Below are 15867 nucleotides of genomic sequence, written 5' to 3'. Positions count from 1 at the left end.
GAACGGAGCTGGCGCACCGGTCAGTGTAGACTGGTCCTGGACAAGACAGATGTTTTTATTTGGTTTTATTGTGTATTAACCTGTTGCGACTCTAGGGGCAGTATTGAGATGTTTTTATTTGGTTTTATTGTGTATTAATTGTCCCACCGTCTTCCCTCTATATTTCTATAGAATATTCACGAATGCCTTAGTGTACGTCAGTTCCCAAACACTCTAAGAATTTATGAAAATGTGAAAATGACCATATCTAAGTGGTCGCTCATCAGAAAATGTCAAAACAAAAGTGTAATATTCTTCCTGGGGGTGTTTATGAACATTTTAATAGGATTCATGTTGCTAAAATGCTGTCATTTCCACTTTAAGGTTAGGGGTTAGGGGTTAAGGTTAAGGTTAGGGTTAAGGTTAGGGGTTAGGGGTTAAGGTTAAGGTTAAGGTTAGGGGTTAGGGGTTAAGGCTAGGGTTAAGGTTAGGGGTTAGGGGTTAAGGTTAGGGTTAAGGTTAGGGTTAGGGGTTAAGGTTAAGGTTAGGGGTTAAAGTTAGGGTTAGGGTTAAGGTTAAGGTTAAGGTTAGGGGTTAAGGTTAGGGTTAGGGGTTAAGGTTAAGGTTAGGGGTTAAGGTTAGGGTTAGGGGTTAAGGGTTAAGGTTAGGGTTAAGGTTAGGGGTTAGGGGTTAGGGGTTAGGGGTTAAGGTTAGGGTTAAGGTTAGGGTTAAGGTTAAGGTTAGGGGTTAGGGGTTAAGGTTAAGGTTAGGGTTAAGGTTAGGGGTTAGGGGTTAAGGGTTAAGGTTAAGGTTAGGGTTAAGGTTAGGGGTTAGGGGTTAGGGGTTAAGGTTAAGGTTAGGGTTAAGGTTAGGGGTTAGGGGTTAAGGCTAGGGTTAAGGTTAGGGGTTAGGGGTTAGGGGTTAAGGTTAGGGTTAAGGTTAGGGTTAGGGGTTAAGGTTAAGGTTAGGGGTTAAGGTTAGGCTTAAGGTTAGGGGTTAAGGTTAGGGTTAGGGGTTAAGGTTAAGGTTAGGGGTTAAGGTTAGGGTTAGGGGTTAAGGTTAGGGTTAAGGTTAGGGTTAGGGGTTAAGGTTAGGGTTAAGGTTAGGGGTTAGGGTTAAGGTTAAGGTTAGGGTTAAGGTTAGGGTTAGGGGTTAAGGTTAGGGTTAGGGGTTAAGGTTAGGGTTAAGGTTAGGGTTAGGGGTTAAGGTTTTGGGTTAAGGTTTCGTTGTTCGGGTTAGGGTTAATCCCCAAAAACGTGGATATTTGTTGCTTGTGTGGGAGTCTGTGTGCGTGCACCGAATCAGCACCATGGACAGCGAAGGAATCTGACTTCTGGGTTTCAGCACAAGATAGTGGACAGCAATAGTCTCTGGTGCAGTCACTCCCCACTGAGAGGATCCCTGAAGATACTGTAACCTACATGAAAAGACGTAACCAGAGACGCAAAAAAATATGCATTCGGCCCTATATAGATGTTATATAGATATTATATAGATGTTATATAGATGTTTTCTGTGAGGAATGACTGTAGCACATATATGACCTCCCCTTGTGTTCTGGAATCTATCCACCGCTTTTACAACATACAGTAAATAACATAGGCTATTCACTGCAGTTTACAACCTAGACTAGAGGTTTGTACTCACTTGAAAACAATAATAACATCCTTCATTACACTGTGTTGTTGTAGCCTAGGTAGGATACATTTCTTGTCCATAATAACCTGAAACATATGGTAGCTTTTCCAGCTGCACATCCGTGGCGGGGACTGGGAGGGAGCTACATAGTGTAGCTGTGATTTTGTTATCTAATAAAACATGTTTATTTTACTGTGTAAATAGACTGGATCTATTCAATATTCAATATTATTAAGCCTAATAATGAGCTTATGAATTATGGTCTAATGTTCATACACTTCTACTTAGGCTATAAGCTACATCTCCAGCCTGTCTGTCTTTGTTCTGTTGCGCAATTACGCGCCTGGCCTCTCCACTGCTACAGCTATTCCTCTTAAATGATGTGGCGTCCTAGGAAAAGACAGACTACAAAAGCTTTTTGGTCACTTAAAAAATAAATAATATTTTAGCCTACTAACATCCTATTGGAGGAGAGATGCACGCTTGCGCTTGCATGCTGAATGTAAAATAGGCTACAGAATGAACTACCGGCATATGAGTGGCCTGCTAATGTACACTATATATACAAAAGTATGTGGACACCCCTTCAATTTCGTGGATTCGGCTATTTCAGCCACACCTGTGTATAACATCGAGCACACAGCCATGCAATCTCACAGCTATAGACAAACTATGGCAGTGGCCTTACTGAAGAGCTCAGTGACTTTCAACGTGGCACTGTCATACGATGCCACCTTTCCAACAAGTCAGGCCCTTTCCTGTTTCAGCATGACAATACCCCCGTGCACAAAGCGAGGTCCATACAGAAATGGTTTGTCAAAATCAGGGTGGAAGAACTTGACTGGCCTGCATAGAGCCTTGACCTCAACTCCATTGAACAGCTTTCGGATGAATTGGATCGCTGAATGCGAGCCAGGCCTAATAGGCCAATATCAGTGCCCTACCTCACTAATGCGCTTGTGGCTGAATGGAGGCATGTCCCAGCAGCAATGTTCCAACACCTCGTGGAAAGCCTTCCCAGAAGAGTGGAGGCTGTTGTTGTAGGAAAGCCTTCCCAGAAGAGTGGAGGCTGTTGTTATAGGAAAGCCTTCCCAGAAGAGTGGAGGCTGTTGTTATAGGAAAGCCTTCCCAGAAGTGTGGAGGCTGTTGTTATAGGAAAGCCTTCCCAGAAGTGTGGAGGCTGTTGTTATAGGAAAGCCTTCCCAGAAGTGTGGAGGCTGTTGTTATAGGAAAGCCTTCCCAGAAGAGTGGAGGCTGTTGTTGTAGGAAAGCCTTCCCAGAAGAGTGGAGGCTGTTGTTATAGGAAAGCCTTCCCAGAAGTGTGGAGGCTGTTGTTATAGGAAAGCCTTCCCAGAAGTGTGGAGGCTGTTGTTATAGGAAAGCCTTCCCAGAAGTGTGGAGGCTGTTGTTATAGGAAAGCCTTCCCAGAAGAGTGGAGGCTGTTGTTATAGGAAAGCCTTCCCAGAAGTGTGGAGGCTGTTGTTATAGGAAAGCCTTCCCAGAAGTGTGGAGGCTGTTGTTATAGGAAAGCCTTCCCAGAAGTGTGGAGGCTGTTGTTATAGGAAAGCCTTCCCAGAAGTGTGGAGGCTGTTGTTATAGGAAAGCCTTCCCAGAAGAGTGGAGGCTGTTGTTATAGGAAAGCCTTCCCAGAAGTGTGGAGGCTGTTGTTATAGGAAAGCCTTCCCAGAAGAGTGGAGGCTGTTGTTATAGGAAAGCCTTCCCAGAAGTGTGGAGGCTGTTGTTATAGGAAAGCCTTCCCAGAAGTGTGGAGGCTGTTGTTATAGGAAAGCCTTCCCAGAAGTGTGGAGGCTGTTGTTATAGGAAAGCCTTCCCAGAAGAGTGGAGGCTGTTGTTGTAGGAAAGCCTTCCCAGAAGAGTGGAGGCTGTTGTTATAGGAAAGGGGTAAACCAACTCCATATTAATGCCCATGATTTTGCAAGGAGATGTTCAACGAGCAGTTGTCACCATGCTTTTGGTCATGTAGTGTGCCTTTCTTGTCCTTCTAAACTGTCAAAGATAAACCCAAACGGATCCAAATGGTTGCATAGTCAGGCCTAGGCTGTAGGCCAGTTATCTCGTCATGAAACCAAACAGGACGTTTGAGCAGTTATTTAAATTAGTCTACATCACTGCAGTTTACAGCCGATGAACAATAATTATGCACTCACTTGATAACAATAATACATTCCTCGTTGCACTGTGTTGCTGTAGCCCAGGTATAATAATTGTCCTGTCTAAAAATGTAGGCCTACGCTTAATCAATAGTGGAGCTTTGCGTGCCCGGGGACCACAGAGCGCAGCCTGGAGGAACACAGAGCGCAGCCTGGAGGAACACAGAGCGCAGCCTGGAGGAACACAGAGCGCAGCCTGGAGGAACACAGAGCGCAGCCTGGAGGAACACAGAGCGCAGCCTGGAGGACCACAGAGCGCAGCCTGGAGGACCACAGAGCGCAGCCTGGAGGAACACAGAGCGCAGCCTGGAGGAACACAGAGCGCAGCCTGGAGGAACACAGAGCGCAGCCTGGAGGAACACAGAGCGCAGCCTGGAGGAACACAGAGCGCAGCCTGGAGGAACACAGAGCGCAGCCTGGAGGAACACAGAGCGCAGCCTGGAGGAACACAGAGCACAGCCCGGAGGAACGACCTACAGATCAGTCGTTTCACAATCTGGGCACTTTCTTTTCTTGCACTTTGCCAGGTAAATATTTAGCCTATATACCTAATATTTAGCCTATATACCTAATATTTAGCCTATATACCTAATATTTAGCCTATATACCTAATATTTAGCCTATATACCTAATAGTTAGCCTATATACCTAATATTTAGCCTATATACCTAATATTTAGCTAATGAATGTCATAATATCTGGCTGATATTCAGCTTCTTACTTCCACTACACATCACTAATCTCTCTCTTCCAGCTGTTCCCGTTCGCAACAGGCTATATGCAACGCAAGACTACCGCTACGCAACAGGCTATATGCAACGCAAAACTACCGCTGCGCAATAGGCTATATGCAACGCAAGACTACCGCTACGCAATAGGCCATTCCTCTTCTCGTGAAATCCCAGGAAAGCTATAGGACATTTATTTGACTACTTTTTAAATACTAAGACTAATAGCCTATTTGGGGAAAGAAGCAGGCTTTCTTTTACTAATTGCTGAATGTAAAACAGGCCTACAGCAAATGCATTTCGGTGAAAGTTGAGGAGAGAAAGTGCATTGGTGTGATTGATGACTTTTGGCCGGTCATGAAAACATTGTTGCGTTGCAAATAATTGCACAGGACATGTAGAGATGAACACAGTGGAAAATTAGACCCAAAGGAATTGATAACCATTAGAAAAATGGAAATCATTCACAAACCACTTGAGCAACGAGGCAATGATATTCTATAAAAGATACGCATGCTAAATGGCGTTTGTTGTTGAGTTGCGACATTTAATTACAAGTTACTACATTATTTCTCATTAGGCCTACATGTAAATTTAAGTATTATTTGCAGTTGTGACTATGACAATGAACACACCGTGAAAGCACCAAATGGTCTGAACCAGTATCTGTGTTCTAGAGACCTCATGGATGGTCTGAACCAGTATCTGTGTTCTAGAGACCTCATGAATGTCTGAACCAGTATCTGTGTTCTAGAGACCTCATGAATGTCTGAACCAGTATCTGTGTTAGAGACCTCATGAATGGTCTGAACCAGTATCTGTGTTCTAGAGACCTCATGAATGGTCTGAACCAGTATCTGTGTACTAGAGACCTCATGAATAGTCTGAACCAGTATCTGTGTTCTAGAGACCTCATGGATGGCCTGAACCAGTATCTGTGTTCTAGAGACCTCATGAATGGTCTGAACCAGTATCTGTGTTCTAGAGACCTCATGAATGGTCTGAACCAGTATCTGTGTTCTAGAGACCTCATGAATGGTCTGAACCAGTATCTGTGTTCTAGAGACCTCATGAATGGTCTGAACCAGTATCTGTGTTCTAGAGAATGGTTTTACGTTACCACCTTATAAATAGGCAGTGTGCAGTAGGATGCGTTGATCAGTTGATTGACAGGTGCAGGACTGTAGAACGACAAACGATCAAATGTCCTCTAGTGTCGATGCTCACCAACGTTGTATGGTTATGTAGCCTAGTTAATCACAGTTATCGTTATAGTTATTGGTTTGGTGGATGGCCCTTAACTCTTACACAACACAATGAATGTAATTATCACAACAGTACTACTAGGAGATCTAGCTAACGTTAGAGAACTTGAATGAAATATACGTACTCTTGTTTACTTGGCTTTAAGACTCTATAAATGGACTCTTTTAAATAATTTACTCTAGCAAGTTTGTCAGTGGCGCTGCAGTAGGTAAGTATGAGGTGGATTCTATCTGTTTGTCAGTGGCGCTGCAGTAGGTAAGTATGAGATGGATTCTATATGTTTGTCAGTGGTGCTGCAGTAGGTAAGTATGAGGTGGATTCTATCTGTTTGTCAGTGGTGCTGCAGTAGGTAAGTATGAGGTGGATTCTATCTGTTTGTCAGTGTTTCTGCAGTAGGTAAGTATGAGGTGGATTCTATCTTTTTGTCAGTGGCGCTGCAGTAGGTAAGTATGAGGTGGATTCTATCTGTTTGTCAGTGGTGCTGCAGTAGGTAAGTATGAGGTGGATTCTATCTGTTTGTCAGTGGTGCTGCAGTAGGCAAGTATGAGATGGATTCTATCTGTTTGTCAGTGGCCCTGCAGTAGGTAAGTATGAGGTGGATTCTATCTGTTTGTCAGTGGCGCTGCAGTAGGTAAGTATGAGGTGGATTCTATCTGTTTGTCAGTGGTGCTGCATTAGGTAAGTATGAGGTGGATTCTATCTGTTTGTCAGTGGCGCTGCAGTGGGTAAGTATGAGGTGGATTCTATCTGTTTGTCAGTGGCGCTGCAGTAGGTAAGTATGAGGTGGATTCTATCTGTTTGTCAGTGGCGCTGCAGTAGGTAAGTATGAGATGGATTCTATATGTTTGTCAGTGGTGCTGCAGTAGGTAAGTATGAGGTGGATTCTATCTGTTTGTCAGTGGTGCTGCAGTAGGTAAGTATGAGATGGATTCTATCTGTTTGTCAGTGTTTCTGCAGTAGGTAAGTATGAGTGGATTCTATCTTTTTGTCAGTGGCGCTGCAGTAGGTAAGTATGAGGTGGATTCTATCTGTTTGTCAGTGGTGCTGCAGTAGGTAAGTATGAGGTGGATTCTATCTGTTTGTCAGTGGTGCTGCAGTAGGCAAGTATGAGATGGATTCTATCTGTTTGTCAGTGGCCCTGCAGTAGGTAAGTATGAGGTGGATTCTATCTGTTTGTCAGTGGCGCTGCAGTAGGTAAGTATGAGGTGGATTCTATCTGTTTGTCAGTGGTGCTGCAGTAGGTAAGTATGAGGTGGATTCTATCTGTTTGTCAGTGGCGCTGCAGTAGGTAAGTATGAGGTGGATTCTATCTGTTTGTCAGTGGTGCTGCAGTAGGTAAGTATGAGGTGGATTCTATCTGTTTGTCAGTGGTGCTGCAGTAGGTAAGTATGAGGTGGATTCTATCTGTTTGTCAGTGGTGCTGCAGTAGGTAAGTATGAGGTGGATTCTATCTGTTTGTCAGTGGTGCTGCAGTAGGTAAGTATGAGGTGGACTCTATCTGTTTGTCAGTGGTGCTGCAGTAGGTAAGTATGAGATGGATTCTATCTGTTTGTCAGTGGTGCTGCAGTAGGTAAGTATGAGGTGGATTCTATCTGTTTGTCAGTGGCGCTGCAGTAGGTAAGTATGAGGTGGATTCTATATGTTTGTCAGTGGTGCTGCAGTAGGTAAGTATGAGGTGGATTCTATCTGTTTGTCAGTGGTGCTGCAGTAGGCAAGTATGAGATGAATTCTATCTGTTTGTCAGTGGCACTGCAGTAGGTAAGTATGAGAAGGATTCTATATGTTTGTCAGTGGCGCTGCAGTAGGTAAGTATGAGGTGGATTCTATCTGTTTGTCAGTGGCGCTGCAGTAGGTAAGTATGAGGTGGATTCTATCTGTTTGTCAGTGGCGCTGCAGTAGGTAAGTATGAGGTGGATTCTATCTGTTTGTCAGTGGTGCTGCAGTAGGTAAGTATGAGGTGGATTCTATCTGTTTGTCAGTGGTGCTGCAGTAGGTAAGTATGAGGTGGATTTTATCTGTTTGTCAGTGGTGCTGCAGTAGGTAAGTATGAGGTGGATTCTATCTGTTTGTCAGTGGTGCTGCAGTAGGTAAGTATGAGGTGGAATCTATCTGTTTGTCAGTGGTGCTGCAGTAGGTAAGTATGAGGTGGAATCTATCTGTTTGTCAGTGGCGCTGCAGTAGGTAAGTATGAGGTGGATTCTATCTGTTTGTCAGTGGCGCTGCAGTAGGTAAGTATGAGGTGGAATCTATCTGTTTGTCAGTGGTGCTGCAGTAGGTAAGTATGAGGTGGATTCTATCTGTTTGTCAGTGGCGCTGCAGTAGGTAAGTATGAGGTGGATTCTATCTGTTTGTCAGTGGTGCTGCAGTAGGTAAGTATGAGGTGGATTCTATATGTTTGTCAGTGGCGCTGCAGTAGGTAAGTATGAGGTGGATTCTATCTGTTTGTCAGTGGTGCTGCAGTAGGTAAGTATGAGGTGGATTCTATCTGTTTGTCAGTGGTGCTGCAGTAGGTAAGTATGAGGTGGATTCTATCTGTTTGTCAGTGGTGCTGCAGTAGGTAAGTATGTGGTGGAATCTATCTGTTTGTCAGTGGTGCTGCAGTAGGTAAGTATGAGGTGGAATCTATCTGTTTGTCAGTGGCGCTGCAGTAGGTAAGTATGAGGTGGATTCTATCTGTTTGTCAGTGGCGCTGCAGTAGGTAAGTATGAGATGGATTCTATCTGTTTGTCAGTGGTGCTGCAGTAGGCAAGTATGAGGTGGATTCTATCTGTTTGTCAGTGGTGCTGCAGTAGGTAAGTATGAGGTGGATTCTATCTGTTTGTCAGTGGTGCTGCAGTAGGCAAGTATGAGATGGATTCTATCTGTTTGTCAGTGGCACTGCAGTAGGTAAGTATGAGAAGGATTCTATATGTTTGTCAGTGGCGCTGCAGTAGGTAAGTATGAGGTGGATTCTATCTGTTTGTCAGTGGCGCTGCAGTAGGTAAGTATGAGGTGGATTCTATCTGTTTGTCAGTGGCGCTGCAGTAGGTAAGTATGAGGTGGATTCTATCTGTTTGTCAGTGGTGCTGCAGTAGGTAAGTATGAGGTGGATTCTATCTGTTTGTCAGTGGTGCTGCAGTAGGCAAGTATGAGATGAATTCTATCTGTTTGTCAGTGGCACTGCAGTAGGTAAGTATGAGAAGGATTCTATATGTTTGTCAGTGGCGCTGCAGTAGGTAAGTATGAGGTGGATTCTATCTGTTTGTCAGTGGCGCTGCAGTAGGTAAGTATGAGGTGGATTCTATCTGTTTGTCAGTGGCGCTGCAGTAGGTAAGTATGAGGTGGATTCTATCTGTTTGTCAGTGGTGCTGCAGTAGGTAAGTATGAGGTGGATTCTATCTGTTTGTCAGTGGTGCTGCAGTAGGTAAGTATGAGGTGGATTCTATCTGTTTGTCAGTGGTGCTGCAGTAGGTAAGTATGAGGTGGATTCTATCTGTTTGTCAGTGGCGCTGCAGTAGGTAAGTATGAGGTGGAATCTATCTGTTTGTCAGTGGTGCTGCAGTAGGTAAGTATGAGGTGGATTCTATATGTTTGTCAGTGGCGCTGCAGTAGGTAAGTATGAGGTGGATTCTATCTGTTTGTCAGTGGTGCTGCAGTAGGTAAGTATGAGGTGTATTCTATCTGTTTGTCAGTGGTGCTGCAGTAGGTAAGTATGAGGTGGATTCTATCTGTTTGTCAGTGGTGCTGCAGGAGGTAAGTATGTGGTGGAATCTATCTGTTTGTCAGTGGTGCTGCAGTAGGTAAGTATGTGGTGGAATCTATCTGTTTGTCAGTGGCGCTGCAGTAGGTAAGTATGAGATGGATTCTATCTGTTTGTCAGTGGTGCTGCAGTAGGTAAGTACAGTGCCTTGCGAAAGTATTCGGCCCCCTTGAACTTTGCGACCTTTTGCCACATTTCAGGCTTCAAACATAAAGATATAAAACTGTATTTTTTTGTGAAGAATCAACAACAAGTGGGACACAATCATGAAGTGGAACAACATTTATTGGATATTTCAAACTTTTTTAACAAATCAAAAACTGAAAAATTGGGCGTGCAAAATTATTGTTTGTTTATCCAGATGCATTGTGGTCTCCAGGGCTCCGTCTGGTTCTCTGCTTGTTTATCCAGATGCATTGTGGTCTCCAGGGCTCCGTCTGGTTCTCTGCTTGTTTATCCAGATGCATTGTGGTCTCCAGGGCTCCGTCTGGTTCTCTGCTTGTTTATCCAGATGCATTGTGGTCTCCAGGGCTCCGTCTAGTTCTCTGCTTGTTTATCCAGATGCGTTGTGATCTCCAGGGCTCCGTCTAGTTCTCTGCTTGTTTATCCAGATGCATTGTGGTCTCCAGGGCTCCGTCTGGTTCTCTGCTTGTTTATCCAGATGCATTGTGGTCTCCAGGGCTCCGTCTGGTTCTCTGCTTGTTTATCCAGATGCATTGTGGTCTCCAGGGCTCTGTCTCTATTGATTTATCCTCAAGCCATTAGGTGACTCACTGATGATTCCTTCCCTTAATCCACAGCTATTGCTCTCTCTCTCTCTCTCTCTCTCTCTCTCTGTGTGTGTGTGTGTGTGTGTGTGTGTGTGTGTGTGTGTGTGTGTGTGTGTGTCTCTCTATAATGACAATAAGTAAGCTGCAAACCCATTTTGCACCTTTCCTCGGCAGACAGTCTATTGAAACCGAAACAGAACCAGGTAGAGTGAGACTGAGACGGCAGGCAGGCAGGCAGCAGGATATGAGATATGCTAATGCAGGATCCTAATAACTCCCATTATGAGACTGTTCACAGCAGGTGCTGCTGCCTGGCTGTCATGGGAGCCAGGGGAAGAGAGTGAAGAAACTACTGAGAGAAACTTCAAACTCACAACTCTGGAACAATAGGCAGTTAAAAGTAGACTGGAGACTCACAGTATTCTTAGTGGACCCAGTGTGACAGGACCCAGTGTGACAGGCCTACTTATGTAAATCTGAGGCCCTATTACCATTCTCATGTTAGTAACAAGTTCTATGCAATAGAGAGATTTTTGCATATACTGTATATTGGTACATGCAGTGTCTGTCTGTCTGTCTGTCTGTCTGTCTGTCTGCCTGCCTGCCTGCCTGTCTGTCTGTCAGCTGCCTGCCTTTCTGTCTGCCTGACTGTCGGCTGCCTGCCTGCCTGTCTGTCGGCTGCCTGCCTTTCTGTCAGCTGCCTGCCTTTCTGTCTGCTGCCTACCTTTCTGTCTGCCTGCCTTTCTGTCAGCTGCCTGCCTGCCTGCCTGTCTGCTGCCTACCTTTCTGCCTGCCTTTCTGTCTGCTGCCTACCTTTCTGTCAGCTGTCTGCCTGCCTGTCTGTCGGCTGTCTGTCTGTCTGTCTGCCTGCCTGTCTGTCTGCCTGCCTTTCTGTCAGCTGCCTGCCTGCCTGTCTGTCTGCTGCCTACCTTTCTGTCTGCCTTTCTGTCAGCTGCCTGCCTGCCTTTCTGTCTGCCTTTCTGTCAGCTGCCTGCCTGCCTTTCTGTTTGCCTGCCTGTCTGTCTGCTGCCTGCCTGCCTTTCTGTCAGCTGCCTGCCTTTCTGTCAGCTGCTTGCCTGTCTGTCAGCTGCCCGCCTTTCTGTCAGCTGCCTGCCTGTCTGTCAGCTGCCTGCCTTTCTGTCAGCTGCTTGCCTGTCTGTCTGTCTGTCAGCTGCCTGCCTGCCTGTCTGTCAGCTGCCTGCCTGCCTGTCTGTCAGCTGCCTGCCTGTCTGTCGGCTGCCTGCCTGTCTGTCTGTTGGCTGCCTGCCTGCCAACCTGTTTCTCTGCCTGTGTGTGTGTGTCTAATTGGAAGTGAGTGCATGTTTATTGCAGTGTCTTTGGGAGTCTTAATGCTGAAGCAGTGCCTTTCCTCCCCTGGCTAAAAACAATGGAGTCAGCAGTCTTCAGTCTCTGGCCTGTCAATGGAGTGATTGCAATCACACTGTCACTATCACTGATGCAGAGACACTCACACAGATTTCCCTTGCCAGCTTTCACTTTCTAATGTAAGACCAGCGATTTGTGGAGAGAGAGACTCAAAAAGACCCTGAAGACCCGGTGTATCTTGGAGAGAATTTTCAGGCAGCGATGTCATTACGTCACTACTGGAACGGAAGCGCCGGTGCGCTGCACTGGCATCATCATCATCATCAGCTACAGCGCAGCGGCAGAGCGGTAGCGGTGGGAGCCCAGACTCTCTCATCTCCAGTGACTCCTTTAGATTCTACATGTAAACACGGATCATTGGGGGAATTCTAGACGCCACAACGCGACATCAGACAGCAGCATAACGCCCTGGCGAGTCTCCCAGTCAGCGGAAACCTGCAACAATGTCTTCGTCTGTTAGCGAGACAGAGGAGGTGCGCGTCTCGGCGCTGACGCCTTTGAAGTTGGTGGGACTGGTGTGCGTGTTCCTGGCGCTGTGCTTAGACGTTGGAGCCGTGATGAGCCCGGCATGGGTGACCGCCGACGACCAGTACTGCTTCTCACTGTGGGAGGCGTGCTGGAAAGCAGCGTCGTCTGAGATCTGGCAGTGCAACAGCACGCTGGAGGCAGGTGGGTGAGACCCAGTGGCGCGGCCGTCATCTGTAGCCTAACCAACTAATTATAGCGCAGGATTCACCTTGCATTGTTTGTGGTTATTGGTTTCCATTCATACAGTCTAACCTATGATAATATTGATGCTCTAAAGAGGGAATTGAGAGGCTGGTGTATAGTCTGCATAGGTGCAGTAAGTTGTGCCTTTACGGAGATTCAGTTAAGTTCTGTCGCCATGACAAAGCATCTCTTGTGGGAGTCTCTCTCTCTCTGACTGCCCGGTGCTCCTTTCTTCTCCGTCCCTCCGTCATTAGTTTGACGCTGATTTCCACAAGCACCTCTCCGCTCCCTGGCGGGTCCACACAGAACGGCTGCTTCTCTTTATGTCGAAGACAGTCTATGTTTGTGCTTTTATTTACTAAGCAGACAGGCTCATTTTAGGATTTGATTTGGATCAGCTACTCTTCCTGGGCTCCAAACAGACCAGAGCAGCTCGGGGACAGAATGACATCCGTTTAAAATCAATGTAGAAATACACAAGGACCTGTGCTGTAAACCACTCAGGACAACCATATGATTTTACATAGACCAATTATTTAGGTCAGGTAGGGGAGGGGCGTTGTGTTGTGAGGTGTTGTTTTAAAGATGTTTTGCTTGGTACATTTTTTATGGAGGTGGGTTCCGTGTAACCATGGCTCTATACAATACTGTCTGGTGGGGCATGTCAGTCAGAACTATGTTATTTGATGATACAGACAATTTGGTATTTTCATCACAGTAATATTTCTCATAAAAACAAGAAGTGTCACAGTCAATCTTTCTTCTACTTTAAGCCAAGTGAGACTGGAATGCATCTTGTTGATATTAGCCCTCTGTTTACTGTGAAGGGCAAGATGTGCTGCTCTGTTCTGGGCCAGCTGCAGCTCTCCTGTCCTTCTTTACAGCTCTCCTGTCCTTCTTTACAGCTCTCCTGTCCTTCTTTACAGCTCGCCTATGTACTTCTTTACAGCTCTCCTGGCCTTCTTTACAGCTCTCCTATGTACTTCTTTACAGCTCTCCTGTCCTTCTTCACAGCTCTCCTGTCCTTCTTTACAGCTCGCCTATGTACTTCTTTACAGCTCTCCTGGCCTTCTTTACAGCTCTCCTATGTACTTCTTTACAGCTCTCCTGTCCTTCTTCACAGCTCTCCTGTCCTTTTTACAGCTCTCCTGGCCTTCTTTACAGCTCTCCTATGTACTTCTTTACAGCTCTCCTGGCCTTATTTACAGCTCTCCTATGTACTTCTTTACAGCTCTCCTGTCCTTCTTTACAGCTGTCCTGTCCTTCTTTACAGCTCTCCTGTCCTTCTTTACAGCTCTCCTATGTCCTTCTTTACAGCTCTCCTGTCCTTCTTTACAGCTCTCCTGTCCTTCTTTACAGCTCTCCTGTCCTTCTTTACAGCTCTCCTGTCCTTCTTTACAGCTCGCCTATGTACTTCTTTACAGCTCTCCTGGCCTTCTTTACAGCTCTCCTATGTACTTCTTTACAGCTCTCCTGTCCTTCTTTACAGCTCTCCTATGTCCTTCTTTACAGCTCTCCTGTCCTTCTTTACAGCTCTCCTGTCCTTCTTTACAGCTCTCCTATGTCCTTCTTTACAGCTGTCCTGTCCTTCTTTACAGCTCTCCTGTCCTTCTTTACAGCTCTCCTATGTCCTTCTTTACAGCTCTCCTGTCCTTCTTTACAGCTCTCCTATGTCATTCTTTACAGCTCTCCTGTCCTTCTTTACAGCTCTCATATGTCCTTCTTTACAGCTCTCCTGTCCTTCTTTACATCTCTCCTATGTCCTTCTTTGCAGCTCTCCTATGTCCTTCTTTACAGCTCTCCTATGTCCTTCTTTACAGCTCTCCTATGTCATTATTTACATCTCTCCTATGTCCTTCTTTACAGCTCTCCTGTCCTTCTTTACATCTCTCCTATGTCCTTCTTTGCAGCTCTCCTATGTCCTTCTTTACAGCTCTCCTATGTCCTTCTTTACAGCTCTCCTATGTCCTTCTTTACATCTCTCCTATGTCCTTCTTTACATCTCTCCTATGTCCTTCTTTACATCTCTCCTATGTCCTTCTTTACAGCTCTCCTATGTCCTTTATATCTCTCCTATGTCCTTCCTTGCAGCTCCTGACTACACAACCCGGCCATAGTCCAGATCAAACCAGAGCAGGACTTGTTTGGTTGAATGTGGTGTTAAAAAAAGCAGACATCTCGATCAGACAGACCTCAAATATTAACTTTAAAATGTGTATTTTTCTTGCCTCAGCCATGTCCCTCCCATCCCTGTGCCTGGCTGGCAAATTCACCTCCCGGTGAAACAGTTGAGCTTTACGAATCCGTTTATCATCTAAAACTAGAATATGGACTGTTCCAGAACGACTAGATGACACGTGGAGGAACTCTTTGGGGAGGGGGAACCTTATTTGCTCATTGGAGATGAGCTTTGGGAAGCGTGGGATTTTTTCCACGCCAGCTCACCAATCCAGCTGGGGCTTTTTCGTTCTGCTTTTGGTTTCTAGAAATGAGTCTTTGTTGAATTCCCACGTTTGCCCTCTTTCAGACAGCAGGCAGCATAACTTTGAGCTGCAAATTCCCAGTGGGGCAAATGCCTGGAGATTAGTTACTAGGGCAACTGGGTGCTACATTCACACACTTGGTTTGGATCTGATGTGGTCTCCTTTTTCCCAGAGGACTGAACCCCTCTTCTGAGCACAGAGTCCTGTCAGGTCACTTTCACAATTATACATTTCCTCTTTTCACATTTGTCTCCATTTCTCAGACATTTTGTATAAATAGTTGATCTAGATTTTATTCCGTTTCTGCAGTTGTTTTATGTTGTTATCTGGTGTACTTTACATTTGTTGAGTGCCATATATTATATTTTCAGTCTCGGCTCTAAATGAATATGTTGATGTTCTTGACAGTATATGATGTTTCAAAATTCTTCTCATCCACTGAAAGTGCAGCCTGGACTCATCCATCTGTGGCCTGTGGCAGGCCTCTCCATCTCCCCATCTGTCTGTCTCTCTCCCTCTCCATCTCCACATCTGTCTGTCTCTCTCCCTCTCCATCTCCCCATCTGTCTGCCTCTCTCCCTCTCCATCTCCCCATCTCTCTGTCTCTCTCCCTCTTCATCTCCATCTCCCCATCTCTCTGTCTCTCTCCATCTCCATCTCCATCTCCCCATCTCTCTGTCTCTCTCCCTCTCCATCTCTATCTCCCCATCTCTCTGTCTCTCTCCCTCTCCCCATCTGTCTGTCTCTCTCCCTCTCCCTCTCCATATCTCTCTGTCTCTCTGCCTCTCCATCTCCCCATCTGTCTGTCTCTCTCCCTCTCCATATCTCTCTGTCTCTCTGCCTCTTCATCTCCCCATCTCTCTGTCTCTCTCCCTCTCCATATCTCTCTGTCTCTCCATCTCCCCATCTCTCTGTCTCTCTCCCTCACCCTCTCCATATCTCTCTGTCTCTCTGCCTCTCCATCTCCCCATCTGTCTGTCTCTCTCCCTCTCCATT

General features: G+C 45.8%; 1 protein-coding gene across 1 annotated transcript in view; it reads left to right on the top strand.

Annotated features, from left to right (window-relative positions):
• Positions 1 to 12044: 12044 nt before the first annotated feature.
• LOC139372316 (transmembrane protein 47-like) overlaps positions 12045 to 15867 on the top strand; it is a 16322-nt gene continuing 12499 nt past the window's right edge. Inside the window, exon 1 of the mRNA XM_071112045.1 lies at positions 12045 to 12346. Coding sequence (XP_070968146.1) covers positions 12121 to 12346 — 226 coding nt within the window. The 5' untranslated portion in view covers positions 12045 to 12120. The remainder of the gene's footprint in view (positions 12347 to 15867) is intronic.

This window comes from Oncorhynchus clarkii, chromosome 18 (genome assembly GCF_045791955.1).
Source record: "Oncorhynchus clarkii lewisi isolate Uvic-CL-2024 chromosome 18, UVic_Ocla_1.0, whole genome shotgun sequence".
NCBI lineage: Eukaryota > Metazoa > Chordata > Actinopteri > Salmoniformes > Salmonidae > Oncorhynchus > Oncorhynchus clarkii.
This window is presented reverse-complemented; position numbering and strand designations above follow the sequence as displayed.